At 44.3% G+C, this 22,550-nt stretch overlaps 1 protein-coding gene across 1 annotated transcript in view; it reads right to left on the bottom strand.

Moving 5' to 3' along the window:
* Nucleotides 1-3,888: 3,888 nt before the first annotated feature.
* The window catches only part of PCP4 (Purkinje cell protein 4), a 54,724-nt gene continuing 36,062 nt past the window's right edge, over nt 3,889-22,550 (bottom strand). The window contains exon 3 of the mRNA XM_066621296.1: nt 3,889-4,016. Coding sequence (XP_066477393.1) covers nt 3,889-4,016 — 128 coding nt within the window. The remainder of the gene's footprint in view (nt 4,017-22,550) is intronic.

Raw genomic sequence — 22,550 nt, 5'->3', positions numbered from 1 at the left:
ATAGATTCTGACAAGAATCCACATCTGCATACAGAACTCCTGAACGCTCAGGGGCTTTCCCATTCACTTCAGTGAGGCTGATTTTTATGCTAATGCAGACCAGTGACCCACCTGGCCCAAGAATATGATTGCACAGCAGTACTTCAAGGTCTTAGACAAGGTCCTAATCCTGCTGCCTGAGGCACCCCTTCAAAGCTTGGTAACCGGGGCAATGTACTCCCCTGCCCTCTTCTTAGCTATGCCACTGCTGACATGTAGCCCTTCTCTCCTGCAACAAAGGAGTAAAGTCTTGCAGATGTGTATATGGGGATGGGAGTACATGCAGCTCTGCACTGGGAGAAAAGGTTTAAGAAGAGATGTAGTTTTGGTCCTCCTCAAATCATATCACTAATCAATGTAAGATGCAAAGGTAGGTTTTACATAACCATGTTGTGAATCTGTGAAAACCAGTGTCCTCCCTAGTCAGCTAGTTACTTTCTGCCTGCAGTCTAGGATTGTCAGACAGTATGACGACAATTATCCAGTCAGCTTTTTGGGGATCCACCCACACTGCTGAATAATTTTGCATAAAAATGAGGGACTGTTTTTGTGTGTGCGAAGAAACGAAGTAGTCAAATGTTATTTACAGATCTCCCTGGCCATGTCTCTTTGTGACATAGAGCACATCTGCTTGTGTAGGGAACTGAGGTATAGCTGCCAATATTTATTGATGTTTTATTTGGAAGAGGAATTGACTAAATAAACAAGGCATTTGGGAAGTGCAGCTGCCAGAAGGGTTGAACACAAGCTCAGATTTTTAAATGGCTGTATAATACATTTTACAAACATGAGAGGATACGACTACCCAATGCCACACTACAGGGAAGAGACAAAGATACAAATACACTGTAGCAATGTGAACAGGAAGGTGGAGACTCTAAGCATCAGCAATACTTGGCACTCCAGAAGTGCTAGGGTCCAGGAAAAGAACCGAGTTGCGGAAAGAAAGCACATAGTCCTTTAATGCAATTAAATCTGCAATTCTCAGTTTGTCTGGGGTGAGATGAACAGTCTGTGGTTCTCACCTCTAGTCCTTTGAAAATGCCCACCATTTTTGTGGGTGAAACATTAGGAAATGAAATTCTTCATCAACTATGGTCATTAAGCCCAAGAGTTCTTGCTGCAACACAAAGACAGAAACTATTTGTGGGGTTTCTATTTCAGTAAATTATTCTTACATTGTTTGTGAATTTTAGGGCTTAATTTGACTGGAGACCTCTTGCAAACATGCCCAAGTGTACATTAATTCAATTGGTATCTCAAGATAGATTTCCTTCTGATAATTCCATTCTCTCCATGCAAGTCTGAATGAAATATTCTGATGGTCTTACAAGCCCTATGTGTATTATTTCTTAATGCTGTGTTCTAAGGAAGCTACTAGGGCTAACAATAACATCTGTTGGGCCATTGACTTCACTAGAATTTTTAAACAAATATATTTTAGGTGGTCATTCCTGGATTAGTGGTGAACTAGAGTAAGAACCAAAGTGCACTCTGTTGTTACACAGAGGGATGAAGTTCTAGGGAACGCTTCCCAAGAAGAAACAGAATTGCCATTTGTTCGTGTCAAATGTGTGCCTCATTGAAATCCTTTTGTTCCTGGGCTCCAGTTTATTTTGTGTGTAATTTCACAAAGTTTGCTGCAACAAAGCAGATATGCCCCAAGCATATGGCAGCACAGAGAGTGCCTTGGGTAATGTAGCCACCACAGCATCCTGTGACTGATTGGCAGATGGTGGGAACACCCCCTTCCTCCTTGGCTGCCTTTCATTTGTGATCCCATTAGAACAGCTTGTGATCCCATCAGAAGAGCTTACTACTAAATATTAGGCATAGAGTGTCATGCTGATGCAAGTAGCTCACCTTCAATTTCTGCCAACTTATATGCGAGTCTGCATTTCAAAGCAGCAGAAAAATTTAGCCAGTGCCAACATTAGTAGAACAGCTCCTTATTAATTTTATGTGGCCCTCTTCTAACTGCTTTTCTGGGAATAAAACTGTCAAAGTCAATAATATTTAGAATAAAAAGACCAATATGCTTTCCTATGGCAATATATTTTATGTCTCGGATGTGCATAATATATGGTATATAATTTCTTGCACCCCTTTGTAATGTAGAAATAATTCAGAAAATCTGACTTAGATAAAAATCATTGCTTTTGGAGTGAGAATCCAGGGTTGTTGGAACGTACGTTTTAACATCTTTTTGTTTTTAAGTTCAAAGGCACCAATGTGTGTGGCTTGTCATTGGTTGAAATAAATAATTGGATTGGGGACACGTAGGAGTTGGATTGCCACCACGTAGGTGAGCACCCCAATCCATAAAAGTGCAAGAACAATTGAAGGATTTGCACACCAAATAGATCATGCTTCAACTGCTTCTCTCTATCACAGGGTGGGAAAATGTGGGCCAGTGGTGAGCCTGATCCCAGTAGCACTTGGGGTCAAGACCACAGGCTTGCACCCCCCCCACCACTGAGCTGCTGCCCCCTGCCTTCCTTCTAGAGGCCCAGGGAGGCAGCGTGCTGCCTCCCCCACCCTCCGAAGGCCTTGTAAAAGCTTGGAGGGCCAAAAAAAAAATCACTTCCAGTTTTGGAGGAATCACTCCAGTTCTAGAGGAAACCAGAAGTGATGTATTAATGCCCTTAGAAGGCATTCTGAGTGTGGGGAGTTTTCCCTCGCCCTCAGAAGGCTTTCTGCAGGTTTAGAAATGTCACTTCTGGTTTCCTCTATGAAACCAGAAGTGATTTTTTTTCAGCCTTCTGAGGCCTCTACAAGGCCTTTGGAAGGTCAGGGAGGTGGCACACTGCTTCCCCAGCCCTCAGAACACCTCTGGGCAAAAGGTCCTGGCCTGGGTGGCATGGGGGCACCATGGGGGTGGATGGCGGCATAATGCCACCTCTCCTCTAGCTTGACACTTGGGGCATTTGTCCCCTTTGCCCCCCCCAGACACAACACTAGTATGTGCACACCTTTCCCACCGTATACCCTGTGAGGGTGATAGTTCATCCAAACAATCCCTCAAGGCATGGTCCAAAAACTACTTTAAAGTTTAATTTAAAATAACACATTGAGAGAAAAATTGGGCAAAATCATGTCCCGTGAATTAGGCAGCCATTCCAGAGCAGGGATCTCTAAACTAGGGCCGGGTTTTGGAGACCCCTGTTCTAGAGGAAGATGTGCTTGCCCATGTTTTTCCTCCCAAGTGACCATCTGTTTTTTGGGTTTCTTAGGAATAGCATTTGTGTTCTCTGAGAACAAAACATTTACATTTGGAATGAAACCATATTATATATGAGAAGTCTCTTAAGTGTTTATATATTCCCCCTCCCTGAACTATTAGCTGTCTGTGGCATTCTTCATTCACTTCATGGGGGGAGGGAAGTGATTTTGTGTTGTCCCATATGGATGACATCTGGACTCATCAAATGAGGTAAGCTGAACTGAGAGTTTGTGCCCTCATTCCTCAGCAAAAAAAAAGGAAAGCTGGTAACATCAGGTGCTGTGTTTGTCTCCAAGCTTTAAGTGAAGAGCAAAACCAGCATCTGGGCTCTTTTCATTTGTCGCATTGGGCTTGCTGAATTAATATAACAAGACAGATTAAGGCTGACCACTGAAGTAACTTCATCCTAACGTTTTATTTTAACATCCAGTAAAATGGTGAGTTACAGAAGAAATTTCACTGCAGATAAACACAGAGATCAAGCCACGCAACAAGCTTTGTTATTGTAATAACTGCCAATGGAGTTTTTAAATAGTGGTAATTTCTGTACATGCATCTAGAATTTTTTCCCCCCTCATTTCCTGACAGACCAGGAAGCAGTGATGGTGGGAAATGTGAGGTAGCTACTAGGATTGGGATCCAGCCTTTTTCTTCTGGAATTTTCTGAATTGAGACTGTATCGCCACTGCGGCTTTTTCCGTCTCTGGCGCATCCATGTCTATATCGAATTCCTCTTGAACTTTCTTTTGTCCGTCTGCACCAAAAAGACAAAAAAAAAACAAACCCACAAAAAATTAGTACACAACTGAGATCAAACTCACCAGCTCTGCACAAGAATGAGTAAACGGGTGTACTTTTATTTTGTCAGATGTTTTACTGGAGTAGATTTTGTGTTCTGAGACATTTCAGGAAAAACTCTTGGGGCCCAATCCAATCCACCACAGGACCAGTGGCACTAAACACGCACTGCTGGATCCTGTGCTGGGTCCAAGCAAGCTGAAGGTCTGTTCGGAGGAAGGATGCATTTGTTCCCTTACCCTGAGTAAAGCCCCAGCCTGCTCAATGGCTCAGACTTCTGAGCTTGACACAGGGGACAGGATTTGGCAAAGGAGATCTCCACCAGTCCCACCTCCCTCCTGGGCCGATCCTTTCCCCGCTCAGCCCAATCTCCACCATCCCTCTGCTTGGAGAACATCCCCGGTGCCCTCCCTACACCTTCCCCCATGCTATCTCTCCGCTGGCAGCTGGGCCCCCCCAGTGACATTGACAGGGCAGTGCAAGCCTCCCTCCCGGTGCCGCTTACTTGTTGGGCTGCGCAAAGTTGCTTTACAGCACGTTTGTGACACCCACTGCCAGCGTTGTGGTCACAGTGCCAGAAGTAGGGCAGTGTTGGATCGGGCTGCCCAAGTGTTTGTTTCTTTCTTTGTTTATGCATTTTCCAATCTAATGAGAAATTAACTAAACCAAGATTCTTCAGGTGTACATTTGTTCCTCAGAAATAATTTGATTTTCTGGGCAGCTGTTTTGCTATTTTTTTATTTTTATGTACAGAGAGTTTTATTGTATACCACATTGAGTGTGAAGGTCTTGGAAGGTCACTGACAAATGTTTAATTAATTAAATATGTGATCATCAATATGTACAAAAAAAGAGGGCCTGGCACAATGTATAACGTTTGCTAGTATATCATTTTTGAAGATGCATAATATTTCACATGTATTATTGTAGTCCTTGCAAGGTTAGTATTATTATCCCCATAGAGCAGGTGGAGAGCTGAGGCTAAGAGAGAGAATAGCTTGACAGGGGCCATCTAGTGAGTTCATAGTAGAGGTAAATTTGAGCCAGGGAGGCTAATTTTGAGGCCAGGGCTCAAAATTTGAGCTCAGTCTCTTAGCCACTACATTACATCAGCTCTCTGGAAATACATATAACTCAAACCAGAGATCCAAGCAAGCCTACACAGTAATTGGATAAAATAAAATAGCTTCTTATTCAGCCAATATGCTGTATAAAAGATAAGCATATCTAATTTTTTCCCCTACTTTGGAGGAAGGTGGGCCTCCTAAAGGTGTCTCAGTAAAGATGGAAGGTGGGCCACATATCCTCAATCTGGTTTTGATTACTTTTAACACTAAGACTATCTCTCCCCGCCCCCCCCCCCCCCCCGCTGATGCAGCTGTGCAGATCAGGAAGCTCTGTAATGGAAAGGGGATTTAAATCCCCTTACCCCTCTGTAAGTCTCCCACTCCTCAATGAGTCTCCTCAGACCTATGCAAGGAGAAGATAAAGGAGAGAAAGGAGGTGGGGAGACTGCAGCTGGAGGGGCTAAGATCCAGCACGTGTCATCGCCACTGGATTCAAGCCCTCCCACAGCCTTTCTGCCCCACAGTGGCATAGTCAAGGGAGGCAGAAGATTACATTGTCCTGTGTGCCATTCCTTGAGGGGATGTCTTATCCTCCAAAAGGTGCTTCTGGCTTTCGGTGAAAACCAGAAGTGTCTTTCAGAGGCATCTAAGATGTTGTTTGGAGAGTGTTATGGGAGTATGGGATGTGTTAATGTTTGTGGCCCTGGATGCCAGATGTCTTAGCTATGCCAATGCTGCCCTATTCCTCCTCCCAACCCAGTTTTGCCCCACCCATTCCACCTTCCTCCACTCCCTTCCTCCCTCAATCCTACCTGGCTTGCCAGGTCTTCCAGAGGGCACAAAAAGACTTTGGCCTTCCTACTGTCGCTCCAGCAAAATGCTACTTTATGTGCTGCTGGAATGCCTTTTGCACCAGTGAAAAGGAGGTAGTGTTGGTGGAAAGCTAGTTCTGCCAGTGCTACAAGCCCAAAGGATTGGCTTGCTGCAGATTGGGTAGGTGAGTGACATGATTTAGAAATGACCCACGTGTTCCCTAGTAGAGTTACCAATCCTCTGGGATTGGCCTCAAATCTCCAGGAATTGGCATCAGTCTCCAGGAGACTAATGAAATCAATCCTGGAGATTTCAGCAGGGTTTTGCCTGGCTAAATGACCAATCAGATAAATAAATAAAAATGTAACTCTCTAGGAATCACTTTGATTAGAGTTGGCAACCCTATTTCCAAGTGTTCATATCCAAAAGATTCCATGGAAACAGTAGTAAAGCAAGATGCATATCATACAACCAAGATTGTAGGATGAGCCTAATGAATGCCTGCTGCTGTTTTGAAAAATGCCCACTGACCAGCATCCACCCAGCAGTAAAGCTCATTTGTCTCCCAACCTGTCCATAGACATTTCAAGGAGACACATTCAACCATCTCTGAGGCGACAATCTTGAGCAACTTGCTGAATGGTCTTCCCTTCCTGAGTAACCAAGCAGTGTCAGCCCAAGGTATTTTAGTTAAACCATGGACAGAGTTTTTGAGGCAATGCTTATTTGCTGCTCCTCACCTATACTGGTGAGAGCTGAATAAAGCACAGAAACTGTTCTATTGATGGATCTACAAATCAGCAGAAAGGGATTTGCTCATGCAACAGCTGGAACCGGCATCCAGCAATGCACTGTGTTTTATTGTCTGCCTCCTTCCCCAATTCTCACTTTCACTAGCTGTATTATATTGTATTATACGCAGCAACAAATAGCAACTTTGGGGAGGGGGGGGATTGTCACTGAAACCATAGTGCAGGTTGAAAGCATTCATAAAAGCAGCACCACAGTCCTGCACCTGCTTCCCACCCCTGCAGCGACGATTTTCAGAAAAGAAACAAAACCATAGTGCAAATGACATATTGGACATAATTTGTGGTTCAGCCTCCTACCCTGTTGCTGCTTGGCCCCAATGTATACATGTACTGTGTAGCACTGCAGCCAAATGACAATGCCATCACCTGGAAATGAATCCCCATTGCAAATTGTGCTGATTGTGATCGCACAGTCACTTAAACATTGCCTTCTGGGATCAGACCAAGGTCCACCTACTCCAGAATTTTCAACAACCTATGGGTACACCCCAGCAAAGCATGAGAGAGAGGGTCTTGCTTTGTCCCTAGCACCTGAAATTCAAAGGTACACTGCTGCTATACAGGGAAGTTCAGCTGAGATTTGGGAGTTGAACTTAGACCTGCTAGATCTGGGTTCAAATGCCCGCTTTGCCATGAAGCTTCCTGGGTGACCTGGGGCCAGTCACTACGTCTCAGCCTCACCTCAGGGTTGTTATGAGGACAGAAGAAGGGAAGGAAATGTGCACACCACCTTGAGCTCCTTGGAGGAAGGGCAGTATAAAAATGTGAAAAATAAAATAAAAATAAATACAGGGAAGTTCCATCTGAGATCTCACGTCTAAGAGGTCTTAGTCAATCTAGCCACCATGGATTTGCTGTTTAATACTTTTTAAAAAAAAATAACCAACAACCTTTTGTAGTTATTGTTCATCACCTCATCCTTCAGTAAAGAGTTCCATTAAGTGAAGAAGTATTCTTGCAGGTCCTGAACCTACTCCTATGGCTTGCAACTGTGTAGTGACAAGACATGGAATCACATGGAGTGCAGCTTCAGACAAACATCTTTCCATGTGCTTGCTATGACTATATTTTTATACCGTTGAGTATGAGCATTTGTATGCATTGGGCTATCAGTACCTTAGTAGGGGGAGGTTTTGGAACTTGTTCAGACTAGAAGCCCCGTTTTGTGTATATGTGTATACAGTGAACTGGCCTTATCTGCAGATCCAGCATCCATAGATTTCACTATCCACAGATGCCACGGGTGCTGGGGTTCACTTTTATAAGTCAAAATAAGTCAGAAAATAGCCTTTCCTACCATAGCACTGCAAAACTGAAGGGCACCCAATGGCACTCTGGAAGTCACTTCTGGGTCACACTGGGGTGAGCCAGGGCCACGGGGTGGGGTTAGGCTTCCAGAGCGTTACTGAATACCCTGCAGCCCTGCAAATGGTGCCGTTTTGGGATATCCAAATTCCCATGGATACCTAACGCTGACTGTAATATATATACAATCACACACAGAGACTACACACACTCAACACAAGAACTGTACATGCACATGCATAGATGCCCCACAACAAACTGCTTTCCTGTAAAGTGTCCCATGTTGTGACAGTTTCAAGCCTCTCCCAATGAATGAAACTAACAAAATTGCCAAATTGTGTTTGGCATCTCATATGAATTAAAATCATGAGGAATGCTTTCCGAAGTACACAGCCATCATTAATTTCTTTCCTTAATTGCCGATAGTTGACAATAACTAATTATTGCTCATAGAAGCGGCGGGAGAAAACTATGAGTAGAGCTGCATTTTGGAACAGAGTGACCTGAGGGGGGATATGAAAAGGTGGGTGTGGAGGTCTAGAATGCAGAAAGAGTGGGGGGGGGGGAGGAGGCATGACCATAGAGCATGTGAGCGCTTGATGCATAGATAACTGGTACATGCTCAGCTCTCCCTCTTCACACTTTCATAGGAATGCCTGAAGAGAGCTCATGTTAATATGTTTATACAGGCAGAAGTCTACAGTCAAATTGATGGGATTGGAAAATCATTCCCTTTGCTCCATAAAAATAAGTGCACACATTCTATCTCTGATGATAGAAGAGAGTTTTTAAGAGCTGACTATAACAGGCACCCCTTTCCTCCCATGATTGTTATCTGTCTCATCTCCTTACTGCTTATTGACCTGCTTAGCTCAATATCATTCTAGTGTAAAAAGATATTCATTTTGTTCTTAAATGATGCTGCCTCTGCTTTTCCTGTTGCTTGACAAAAGCCTACTGTAGACACATAGATTTCTTAAGGTATAGAACCTGATTTTAAGCCTGCGCTGTGGTCCAAAATGTAGTATAACTGCCCTCCCAAGATAAGAGCTGTCCAGACATTTCAATCTACAGAGGCAAAAAATTAGTTGCTAAAGATGAGTAGAAATCTGATACTTATAAAGGATTCCCTGCTACAAAATTTATGACTGCACAGAGGTTCATCAAAATAAAGGCTTTGTGTGGGAGTCAATGCCCTGTGCTTATGAATTGTTTTACATGCTTGGAAAGGCTATAAAAGTATTCATTAGGACAGCATTTCTCAAACTGGGTCAGGACTCACTAGGTGTGTCATGAGCCAATTTCAGGTGGATCCCATAGCACCTAGCTCAGCTACCACTGAAACTACAGAGCTGAAAATACAGGGTGCGGAGCTGCTGGGCAGGGCAGGCTCTTGGTGGGAGAGAGACATGGTGTTTTGCCCTGAATAGGTGAGAAGATAGGGCACTGAAAGGGCTGTGTCATTGGAGAAGGATTCAAGTCTTCAATCTGCTTTGACTTTCAAGCTGGAATAATTCTGAGCTACACAAAATAACAGCACGAGCACGCTGTGTAATGGGACCTTTGGCTGATTGACCTTTAGGTTGAAGCCTAAATTGATGATGTCACTTCTGGCCATGACATCACTTCCAGGTTAATGACATCACTTCTGGTGGGTCTCGACAGATTGTCATTTTAAAAAGTGGGCCCCGGAGCTAAAAAGTTTGAGAACCACTGCATTACGAAATAAGGCTGCAATTTGATCAACACTTTCCTGGGAGTAAATCCCACTGAACACAATGGAGCTCACTTCTGGTACAGAAGTACAGATTGCCCTGTACAGATTGCCCGGTAAATCTACTATTCATGCAATAATCACAACATATTTTTGAGGTTTTAAAGCACACTAAAATATAAACCATTTCTAAATTAATCACCCTAATTGGGTTTCCCTCTCTTTCAGCAACCCCCCAACACCTCACTGTAAGTGCAATGGCTGCAGAAGTAAATAAGGTATTCAGTCCAATTGCAGAACAAATATATTAGCTTTGTAATGTGTTTCTTTACAGCACAATCAATAAAAAAAGGGCTGGATGGATGGTGAGCAAGCTCCTGAGATATGCAGTCCAAGTGTAATTACTCACGACCAAGCCTTCAGCTAATTTCTTGATTTACTTTTCAGGTCGGAGCTGAAATAAATTATGGTGATGCCGGTAAATGAAAAGCATATACCATTTCTCTGGAGTCATGAATATCAAATAATCCTGTGCTTGTGTGAGTATGCAAACTAGTTTTTTTCAAAGGAACTGTTCTTGAAGAAGAAAAAGAAGAGGCCACAGCAAAAACTAGAGGGATGAAATCAGGTTCCGAACTCAACTCATTCTTCATTCTTACGATAACTGAAGGATGAAATTCCCCTGTCTACATTAGTCCCGGAACATGAGTGATACAACAGAGAAACAGCAATTGAGCAATTGATGAAAGAGAGATTAAGTGCCATTTTTGCCCCCTATATTGTCCCACCCAGGCAGCTGGTGTGCAGCACGTGCACACAGGCAACACAATGGGAAGGTAGAGCTCCTTGGGTGAACTATCTTAAAGCAGAATGCTATGCATGACTACTCAGGAGTTACAGCCTAATGTGTTCAGGATTAAAGCCCCCTCTCTCCATGGCATTCTGCAGGGAGCCCAATCTAGCTGTTGTTTAGTTGAAACAAAGAAGCACATCAGTGTTAAGCACATGCTTAAATGTCACAAGTAATTTTACCCTCAGTGAAATCAGGGGCATGATCCAGTCTAAGTTAAGCACTCTTATCTATCTCTCTCTCTTTCTCTCTCTCTCTTTTTAAAGTTTGTAGAATTTAAAGTTGTTTCCAAAAACAGCCTCTACCTACCCTGGCCACCACAGTACTCCTTACAGTTTCCCACTATCCTGTCTTAACCACTTAAAAAAATGCACATCCATGTAGACAATACAAAAGAGGTGGGAAAAAGTAGATAGGAGAGGGAAAGAAAATGCCATGAGGTTAGGCAACTTTAATATACATTCATTACACAGTGTGGTGAAAAGTGTTCATTGGATTCAAGAGAGATTTAAGCATGTGCTTGATGTTTCCATTGAAATCAGTGGGGCACTGCAGTGCGTAACTGTGGCAGGACTGGAGCCTTTTTAAATGGGGAATTTTTGGCTATCCAGGTGATAGGCAGCTCAATCCTGAAGCTGGCTGTGCCTCAGCGCTGGCTCTGGGCGTTGCGAACCTGCCGTAAAGCACATTCAGGGTGCCTGGCATTGGCACTGAGCCTCAGCACCACAAAGAGGATGCCATGCTGCCACCAGAGGTGAGACCACTGGGCAGTGGCACAGCTTTTTGGGATTGGGGGAAGGCGGGGGAAGGAGTGGGGAGGGCAGAACTGGGCAGGGAAACAGGAGGATCAGGTTCATGGTTGGAGGTGCCCACAGCATTTACCATCTCATTCTGAAACACACAGCCCTGCCCTGTGAACCAGGTGGCCCAAAACGGGTCTCCTTGACGCTGCACTCATTAAAGCATGAGCGCAGAACTGAGACCCATTGCTGCGGTCTGCTGTCTGCCTGTCTCCTCCAAGGAGACCCCAGCTGGAGCAGTGGCACCCACAAGATCCTGCAGTTGCCATTTTCGTGCCGCTGGAGCCCTGGGTGCCACTAGCTTTAGGATTGGCCCCCAAATCTCCCATTTCAGGAGCACTGGAACAGCATACACATGACCTCTTTAGAAACATAACATGGGCTGAAAAGAAACATACTCTGCTACCCATCTAAAATGAATGGCTTTCTTCTCTCATAGTACGTATTAATAACCGAGATATCTAGGCACAACTTGAACACCTCCAAGGAAATGGTTTCAATCAAGGCTGTAAGATTAGATTTGACATTCATTTATGGTTTTAAGTTTCAAAAAGGGGGACCCTTTGTGTGCCTAGTTCAGGAGTCTAGAACCTAGTGACAGTAGCTTCAAAAACATGGCATGCTGAGCACGACTAATGTGTGAATGCTTAAGAAATATATTTGGTACATACTACACATAATTCTAATCATAACAGACTGAGCAGTTCCTCCAGGTGACTACTGAATTCTGGCTCCACCCATGTGTTGACAAAAGTTATATACAGACACCTAGCAAGGATTATATACATAGGCCTATACAGGGTTTTTCCTAGTCTGAGAAGGACATGGGAGATTGGATGCAGAACTACACTTAAGGGGAGTTACACTTACAGTTAATTCACCATGTCTGCATATAATGTGGTCAGAATAAATGCATAGCTATTCCCATCTGTTGTAAGTCAAAAGAGAGAATTAACCTCTTCTTCTTAAGCTCGAAATTATCCTTTGATCAGAAAGAGATGCCTTGTGATGTTAGTCCATCCAGATTCCCTTGTGCTTGGCCTTTACTTTACCAGTGCAGTATTCTTATCTCAGTGTACAGAACTAAGTTTTGATGTACAGAAAGATGGCTGCTGTGTTATGGGATTTAAAATGTTATTTCAGTTCAAGCCTTTGAAGTGTCTGAATAATCTTTTCTTCCCAGTTGTAATAATGAGAGGGTGCAAGAATATTATTATTTTTTTTACATCTGAGAAGTGCAGTACATCAGCATAAATATGAGAAACAGAGTCATAAAATCAATGTATAATATATTTTAAAGCCATACCCGACCCACTAGAGATGTATTGATTTTTTTCCCTGATATGGTGACAAATGCTTAGCTTTTTAAATGCTAATGCAGAGCTGTTTAGCCAGCAATTTACTGCCACTCTTTGCAAGGACTTCGGAAATTTTAAACAGTTAGACTTACAGGCCTCAATCTTACCAGTGCTGTAGATCAGTATCACTTGGACTGAGAAGTGGAAAGAAGCAAACAAACACTAACATATGACTCATTCCCAGTATCTCTCCATTAAAATAAAAAAGCATGTGCACTGGAACCCAGTGTCTAGATGAGGACACTTGACACAGGAAAGCAACATAGGCTGGTATTTCAGTAAGACACTTTGCAGCAGAGGTTCTCAAACCGGGGTGTCATGACACCCCAGCCTGGGAATCTCTGCCTTTACCTCTTTAAGGGACAGGGAGGAGGGAATGCAGGCATGTGATCCCAGGGGTGGATCCAGTGTTTGTGTTTGGGGGGGGGTACATGATCACTACTAACTGCAGAGCCCAGGTCAACCAGGCCGTTAGACCTGGGCACCCGCTTTAACATATAGCCTCCATGGCCAACATTCACTGGGCAGGCAGGCCTGGGCTCCCACATGAACTTGGAGCCCATATCTACCACCTGGGAAGGCCTGGGCTCCCACTTGAGCTTTGAGTCATTGGCTGAATTGGGAGCCCAAGTCTAACCAGCCAATAGATCTGGGCTTCAAGTACAGGTGGGAGTCCAGGTCTATACAGCTGGTAGACCTGGGCTCCCACCTAGATTTGGAGCCCAGCTCTACTGTTTGGGAAGATCTGGGCTCCCATTCCAGCCAATCTCACCAGTGCCCCACACAGTGGGCATATCCCTGGTGCCCAATTTTGCTCCCCAGCCCAGCAGGTGACCTTCCCTGCTGGGCTGGCAGACAGTTTGAGGGGGGCATGCACCCATGGCCCCCCCTTGGGTCCGCCCCTATGGTATCCCCAGGATTGCCGGGGGTGCCAGGGGCTTCCTATTACTTACTAGAAGTTGCAGCAGCCTGCTGGGGATGCAGGGAACCCCATGGAAGTCTCTGCAGGGCTTCCTAGAGCATGGAGAATGTGAAAATAACTATTGCAACCCACATCCGGTTTTGTTTTACTTCTGAGAAGCTTGAGAACCCTTGCCTTATAGCTTCATTTTAGCATGCTCTCTTGTTACCAAATAGTGAAAATATCTCAAGATCCGTATGCCATAGCACAGGACTAGAATAATGAACAGCGGAGAACAACTTGTCTGGAGCATAGCTGGTACAGATCTTCCCAAAGCAGTGAAGAGTCTTGCCTGCTGAACTGACACAGAGTATGCCTAGGAAACTGTAGCAGCAGAATGAATGATAATCACTGTTCAGCAGTTGAAATGAGTTAAAGGAGGTGTGCATGTCCCAATTTCCACCCCTGCAAATTGCATTCCCGTTTTGACAATCTTTCTGTGAAATGTGTGTGTGTGGGGGGGGGGGGATTTGCCTTTTTAGATTAAGGGCAGGGAACATTATCCATGGTTTGATTTGGGTCCATGTTATCAGGACCATTGTCTACAGCTCAATCCTATGCATGTTTGCTCAGGAGTAAGTTTCACTATACTGGGGCTAACTTCCAGGCCAGTATGCATATTGTGGGGCACTTTTGTCCTTATTCTGATTTGTCTTCAAGACATTGTCAAGGAACCCAATATGACATGGATACTCAGGAGTAAGTTTCATTACTTACTGGGATGGCAGGAAAAAAAACACATCTGTATAAAGATCGCATCAAAACTGAAGATCAGTGAACAAGCAGCAAATAAATCATAAAAACAGCAGGCAAAGCTGTTTCTGTCTCCCCAAGACTCTAATTTACCATAAAAATATTTGGTGAAAATTCAGCTGAACTATGTTACACAGGCATGTGTTGTTGTATCTTCAGTATTTAGGTACCAAGGCTCAGTGGAACAGGTTCACTGTGATTTCTTCACACTCTGAGCAAAGCCTACCAATTGTTTCTATTGAAGGTGAACTCAAAATTATATCCTTCCTTGTGAGTCTATAAATATTGCCTCTTTAATGAAGTTAATTTAAGTCCTACTGAGAAAGAAAGACACTCAGGGCACAAGCCTAACAGGTCTACTCAGTAGCAAGTCCTATTTTGTTCAATGGAGCTTACTCTCAGGAAAGTGTGGTTAGGATTGCAGCCTCAGAAGATTAACAATGCCAGTCAATCTTTTCCTTAATTCTTTCAGGAACTGATATTCTCTGGATTCTCTTGCCTTAAAGGAGAATATATTTAGGGAATTAAAATTGCCCTTCAGGCTCAGAATAAGGGCCCTCCCAGCCTAGCATTATTTTTTTCACCAATGTCTCTGAACCAGAAAGCTATTAGCCATTGATAGACCTCTTTTCCATGAATTTGTCTAATCCGTTTTAAAGCCATGGCCAAAACATTTTGTGATATTATGCACTATGTAAAGATGTACTTTATTTTGCCTGTCCCAATCTGCAGAGTGGCTTCTAGCATTTTTCCACTCTCCACCTTCTTTTTCAATGAATCATTTTATAAACCTCAATCAAAGCCTTTTGAAGCCATCTTTTTCTAAACTGAAAAGTCTCCACAATGGTAGCCTTTCCTTGTAAGAAAAGTGCTCCATACTCCTTGATAATTTTGGTTGCCCTCTTTTGTACCTTCTTCGGTCCAACCATATCATTTCTGAAACGTTCAACCAGAAATATACATTTTTTATGTTCACGTGCTATTTTTATTTTTGTTATATCCTGCTTTTCAACAAAAAAGTACTTTACAAAGTGATTTATGCAGCAATGCCCTGGGGCACTATGGTTATTCAAGATGTTATTTGCCAGAAGGCAGTTGTACGCTGCAGTTCTTGCTGCTACTGACACAGGTGTTGCAAAAAAAAAAAAAAAGATTTTTAAAAAGTTTGTTTAGTACAACTTCTCCTTCAAAAATGGGGCTGTGAAATAAATCAAGACCCTCTGGCAAGGTTCCAAAGGAAATGCTGCAGGACTTGAATGATCCCTACATTTATTGTTGTGAGCTGTCTTGGGCATCACAAAAAAAAAGAAAGAATAATGTCACACCGTTTTTTAAAAAGGGAAGGAGAGGGGAACTGGGAAACTATAGGCCGGTCAGCCTAACATCTATTCCAGGTAAGATGGTGGAATGCCTCATCAAACATAAAATCTCAAAACACATAGATGAACAAGCATTGCTGATAGAGAATCAGCATGGCTTCTGTAAGGGTAAGTCTTGCCTCACGAACCTTTCAGAATTCTTTGTAAAGGTCAACAGGCATGTGGATATGGGAGAACCCATGGACATTATATATCTGGACTTTCAGAAGGCGTTCGACACGGTCCCTCACCAAAGGCTACTGAAAAAACTCCACAGTCAGGGAATCAGAGGGCAGGTCCTCTCCTGGACTGAGACCTGGTTGAAGACCAGGAAACAGAGAGTGGATGTCAATGGACAATTTTCACAATGGAGAGAGGTGAAAAGCGGTGTGCCCCAAGGATCTGTTCTGGGACCGGTGCTTTTCATCCTGTACATAAATGGACAACTCTATGAAAGTGTCGACCCAATGTGCGGTGGCAGTAAAGAAGGCCAACTCTATGTTTGGGATCATTATGAAAGGTATTGTGAACAAAACGGCTAATATTATAATGCCTTTGTACAAATCTATTGTAAGGCCACACCTGGAGTATTGCATCCAGTTCTGGTCACCACATCTGAAAAAGAACATATTAGAAATGGAAAAGGTGCAAAAGAGAGCGACTAAAATGATTACAGGCTGGGACACCTTCCTTACAAGGAAAGGCTACAGTGTCTGTGGTTCTTCAGCCTAGAAAAAAGGCGCCTGAGGGGAGACATGATTGAGACATACAAATTTAAGCATGGGAAGGATAGAGTGGATAGAGAGATGCTCTTTACACACTCGCAAAACACTAGAACCAAGGGACATCCACTAAAATTGAGTGTTGGGAGAGTTAGGACAGACAAAATAAAATATTTCTTTACTCTGTGTGGTTGGTCTGTGGGACTCCTTACCACAGGATGTGGTGATGGCATCTGGCCTAGGGGATTGGGTAAATTTCTGGAGGAAAAATCCATTACGGGTTACAAGCCATGATGTGTATGTGCAACCTCCTGATTTTAGAAATGGGCTATGTCAGAATGCCAGATGCAAGGGAGGTCACCAGGATGCAGGTCTCTTGTTTTCTGGTGTGCTCCCTGAGGCATTTGGTGGGCTGCTGTGAGATACAGGAAGTTGGACTGGATGGGCCTATGGCCTGATCCAGTGGGGCTGTTCTTATGTTCTTAAGAAAAAGAATCAAATTAAGTAACCAAACCAAATGGGATTCTGGAGTGACTGTCATTCACATGCTCACCTTATTCTAATAATCCTTAGCATGAAATTTGCTATTCACAACCAATACCATGCATAGGGCATATGTTTTCATTGAACTATGCACTGACTCTAAAAGCTGTTTCTTGGTTACAGCCTTGGACCTCCACAGCCCTGGGCAAAGCTCTGCGAAGGCGCCCCCCCACAGGCTATCGCCGCCGCCCCCCACTCACCAGAGGCTCACGAAGCCTCGCACAACCTTCTCCCACATCCCCAATGCTATAAACTGTGCTTCCAGCAAACCAGAAGCACAGTTTCTCCCCCTATCAGGAGCCTCAGAGAGGCTTCCCTGGGGTCATAGCAGCTGGCGCCTGGAGAATTTGCCCCAGGGAAGTCTATGGGAGGTAAGCAACTGCTTGGTTTGCCAACTACGTTTAGAGCCCATAAGTGTGAGCCCAGTCCTATCCAACTTTCCATTGGCAATGCAGCCGCAATGCAGCCCCAAGTAAGAGATCAAACAACTTCAAGAGGCCTCTGTGACTGCCCCCCCCCCCACTGCAGGATGCAGTGCACACCTCCTTGGTGCAGCTGCTTCTGCACTATAAAGCTGAACAGGATTGGGCCCTACATTAGGTTATTTTTGCCAGTGTTTTACTAAGTGAACGTTGATAGCAAACCTGCTTTGCAGTTTTGTTGCCCATGCACCCAGCTTGGAGAAATCCTTTTGGAGTTTTTTGCTGTCTTCTTGGATAGTCGTCATTCTGCACCATTTAAACACGTGTAAACTTGTCTACCTTGTTGCTCACCCCTGACTCCATTGTCAGAAGGCCCTCCTGGATAGTGGCCAACCTATTTTGTATTGCTCGTCACCTAAACAGCTCCTTAAAACTTTCCTTGACCTATTTTGGTCATGCCTGTTTTTAATACTCAAGCCCATGTCACACATTACTTTCACCTCACTCTTTAGTATCTTGAAATGCCAAAGAGAAAATTGCATTGGTGTGAAATTTACAAAGTGCAGTAGGAATAAAGTCCTACTCCCTCTTTATCTTTGGAAAAAGGTGAGAAAGTATTCAATAGGATGGTACTTCAAATACATTCTACAGGGATTAATGTATATAGAGCTATACACGGGGGAAATGTTTCATTTCTTCTCAAAACCTTTTAGTTGACCATAACTCAACATTGGCTTGCATTTTAAAAGGTGCTTCTCACTATGGATTGAATCCAAAGCCCATTAAAGGAAACAGAACTCCCTTCTATAAACTATTCTATTTCAGGAGCAAAACTGAAAATTGGAGCACGTGCTTACAATGATTATGTAGAAGGGATGGGAACAGCCTTCTTGCGATGCCTTGAGCACTGTCTGTTTGCTGGGTGCATATATGGGCAACTGCCCTTGCTGGGTTGAAGCATGAAGCAGCAAGGTGGTCTCAGGCTAGCCAGACAAGGGGGAGGCTTTCAGGGAGCATGAATTTAAAGCCCTCCCCCCTCCCCCTCAGTCTTGCTTCAAGGAGAAATGGCAGCTCACCAACCAACTGCATTAGCCAAATTGTGGCCAACTAGGAATTTTTAGAGTTCTTTTCTCCTTCCGGCTTTTGGGTGGGTGGCACCCAACACAGTAGCTGGGTTGTCATGCTTTGATCTATTTTGACCAGGTCAAACAGGTCAACAGCCCCACTGGATCAGGCCATAGGCCCATCTAGTCCAGCTTCCTGTATCTCACAGCGGGCCCATGAAATGCCCCAGGGAGCACACCAGATAACAAGAGATCTGCATCCTGGTGCCCTCCCTTTCATCTGACATAGCCCATTTCTAAAATAAGGAAGTTGCACATACACATCATGGCTTGAAACCCATAATGGATTTTTCCTCCCAAAACTTGTCCAATTCCCTTTTAAAGTCACCCAGGCCAGATGCCGTCACCACGTCCTGTGGCAAGGAGTTCCACAGACCAATCACACGCTGAGTAAAGAAATATTTCTTTTGTCTGTTCTAACTCTCCTAGCACTCAATTTTAGTGGATGTCCCCTGGTTCTGGTGTTATGTGAGAGTGTAAAGAGCATCTCTCTATCCACTTTATCCTTCCCATGCTTAATTTTGTATGTCTCAATCATGTCCCCCCTCAGGCGTCTCTTTTCTAGGCTGAAGGGGCCCACCCAAACGCCGTAGGTTTAAATATATGGGTTGCCCATATATGCACCCAGCAAACAGACAGTGCTCAAGGCATCGCAAGAAGGCTGTTCCCATCCCTTCTACATAATCCCTTCTACATAATCCAGGAGCTCCAGAAGGATCTCTCCAGACTGGCAGAATGGGCAGCAAAATGGCAGATGCGCTTCAATGTCAGTAAGTGTAAAGTCATGCACATTGGGGCAAAAAATCAAAACTTTAGATATAGGCTGATGGGTTCTGAGCTGTCTGTGACAGATCAGGAGAGAGATCTTGGGGTGGTGGTGGACAGGTCGATGAAAGTGTCGACCCAATGTGCGGTGGCAGTGAAGAAGGCCAATTCTATGCTTGGGATCATTAGGAAGGGTATTGAGAACAAAACGGTTAGTATTATAATGCCGTTGTACAAATCGATGGTAAGGCCACACCTGGAGTATTGTGTCCAGTTCTGGTCGCCGCATCTCAAAAAAGACATAGTAGAAATGGAAAAGGTGCAAAAGAGAGCGACTAAGATGATTACGGGGCTGGGGCACCTTCCTTATGAGGAAAGGCTACGGCGTTTGGGCCTCTTCAGCCTAGAAAAGAGACGCTTGAGGGGGGACATGATTGAGACATACAAAATTATGCAGGGGATGGACAGAGTGGATAGGGAGATGCTCTTTACACTCTCACATAATACCAGAACCAGGGGACATCCACTCAAATTGAGTGTTGGGCGGGTTAGGACAGACAAAAGAAAATATTTCTTTACTCAGCGCGTGGTCGGTCTGTGGAACTCCTTGCCACAGGATGTGGTGCTGGCGTCTAGCCTAGACGCCTTTAAAAGGGGATTGAACGAGTTTCTGGAGGAAAAATCCATTATGGGGTACAAGCCATGATGTGTATGCGCAACCTCCTGATTTGAGGAATGGGTTAATTCAGAATGCCAGATGTAGGGGAGAGCACCAGGATGAGGTCTCTTGTTATCTGGTGTGCTCCCTGGGGCATTTGGTGGGCCGCTGTGAGATACAGGAAGCTGGACTAGATGGGCCTATGGCCTGATCCAGTGGGGCTGTTCTTATGTTCTTATGTTCTTAATCATTGTAAGCACGTGCTCCAATTTTCAGTATTGCTCCTGAAATAGAATAGTTTATAGAAGGGAGTTCTGTTTCCTTTAATGGGCTTTGGATTCAATCCATAGTGAGAAGCACCTTTTAAAATGCAAGCCAATGTTGAGTTATGGTCAACTAAAAGGTTTTGAGAAGAAATGAAACATTTCCCCCATGTATAGCTCTATATACATTAATCCCTGTAGAATGTATTTGAAGTACCATCCTATTGAATACTTTCTCACCTTTTTCCAAAGATAAAGAGGGAGTAGGACTTTATTCCTACTGCACTTTGTAAATTTCACACCAATGCAATTTTCTCTTTGGCATTTCAAGATACTAAAGAGTGAGGTGAAAGTAATGTGTGACATGGGCTTGAGTATTAAAAACAGGCATGACCAAAATAGGTCAAGGAAAGTTTTAAGGAGCTGTTTAGGTGACGAGCAATACAAAATAGGTTGGCCACTATCCAGGAGGGCCTTCTGACAATGGAGTCAGGGGTGAGCAACAAGGTAGACAAGTTTACACGTAGGAAGGTGCCCCAGCCCAGCAATCTTCTTAGTTGCCCTCTTTTGCGCCTTTTCTGGCATGTCTTCAAAAGTGGAAGCACAGCGATCAAGCGCCACCTCCGCAAAACTGGAAGTGGAGCGCAATCGCTGCGCTTTCACTTTTAGCAGGCTGGGGAGCCCTGCAGATGTTCACTCAGGGCTCCCCGCACCCCAGGGAGGCTGCAGGAGGCTCTGGTAAGTTCAGCCAAACCCCTGCAGCCCCCTTAGCAACGTGATCCTGGGGATCAGGTTGCTGCCTCCTTGCTGCCCTTGCCCCTTAAGGGGGCAGAAGTCAGGGCCTTCATGCTGGAGCATTGTGATGCCCCAGTTTGAAAAGCCCTGCCTTAATGTGTGCTCCTTCTCTGAGGCATCAAAGGCACAAAATGGCCCAAAGCACAGCTGATGAACTCCATTCTAGTCTTGCTTGGGACACAATGGCTTCTAAAGCAGACTTGCAAACAGACACTACCTACTTACCTGGGGCAAGATAAAAATTACTCTCAGGTGAATAAGTGAGCCCTAGAGCCCCTGGCTTGCAGCTTTCCTTCAAAGAGTGCATAGCTCTTCAATAATTACAAGATGCAACTAAGCATGTTTAATAGAGCTTCCAAAGGCAAGTAGCCCTTGCCAGGGCCCATAAGAGGAATTTTATCAGGGGGTACAAAGTTTCTCCTGGGCCCCTTCCCAAAGTGGGAGGGTTTGCAATGGGGGCAGCAGAACAGGGGGGCAAAATAGGACAGGGGGAGGGTGCTGACAGCCACAATAGTCTTTGAAGTCCAGGTCTACCAGGCTTCTTGATGCAGAGCCCAGGTCTACCTGACATGCGGCGTGGGCAGCTAGATAAAGTAATATGGAAAACACCCTCCTAAGCCTCTCTAAAATCTCTGAAATATAGAAATTTAATTGCAGAAAATTAGCATCATTGTATTTAGGCTCACACTAGAATGAACCAAAATGAACTTCTGCATCAGCTGTAGCCCCACACTCAGGTCCCTGAGCTGCTATATACTCCTTCCTGGTTATGGGATCCACAAGCCAAAGAGCTACTGTAGCAGGCCAGGTTCCTCTCAGATTAACAGTGAGTTAAGGAGGGTCATGGATGCTTTCCTGGGTCTGGTGTGTATGGCTTGCGGCAGCAGTTAACACTGCATGCACATGGTTGTGCCCCAGCATCATGTGCTGGTAGTGAGTTCAGGCGAGATAGGAAAATATCAGATCCCAGGAACTTTCTGGGACCCCTCCTTTGGCTCCTGGGCCCCCTTTCTGACCCTGGGCCCGGGCACAAATTGCCCCCTTTACTCCCCTCTCCTCGGCCCTGGCCCTTGCCTGGAGAAGCCTACTCCTTTTGCCTCTTTTAAATGCAGATTGTGTGATCATTCTGCTCTCCTATCTGAAGGGAAGTCCTCTCAATGTAGAACTGCTGGTTGCTAGCATCTGATCTTTGGTTGGGATGGCTATTATTTGCTGATTCAGTGCCATTCTCCTGCCCATAGGTCATCAGGTGAGATCTGCAATTACCACATGATCACAGTAATAGGTGAACTTGCCTTCCATTGATTGTTTTAAATACAGTGATAACAGTTTTCAGGTGGATGATTCAAATTATTGTCTCACCCTTAAAAAACAAAATTAGGCTAGGTTTTTTTAAAAAGATGGATG

This window comes from Tiliqua scincoides, chromosome 3, assembly GCF_035046505.1.
Source record: "Tiliqua scincoides isolate rTilSci1 chromosome 3, rTilSci1.hap2, whole genome shotgun sequence".
In the NCBI taxonomy this organism is placed as follows: domain Eukaryota; kingdom Metazoa; phylum Chordata; class Lepidosauria; order Squamata; family Scincidae; genus Tiliqua; species Tiliqua scincoides.
The sequence above is the reverse complement of the archived record's forward strand: the minus strand, read 5'-3'. Positions and strand labels throughout refer to the sequence as shown.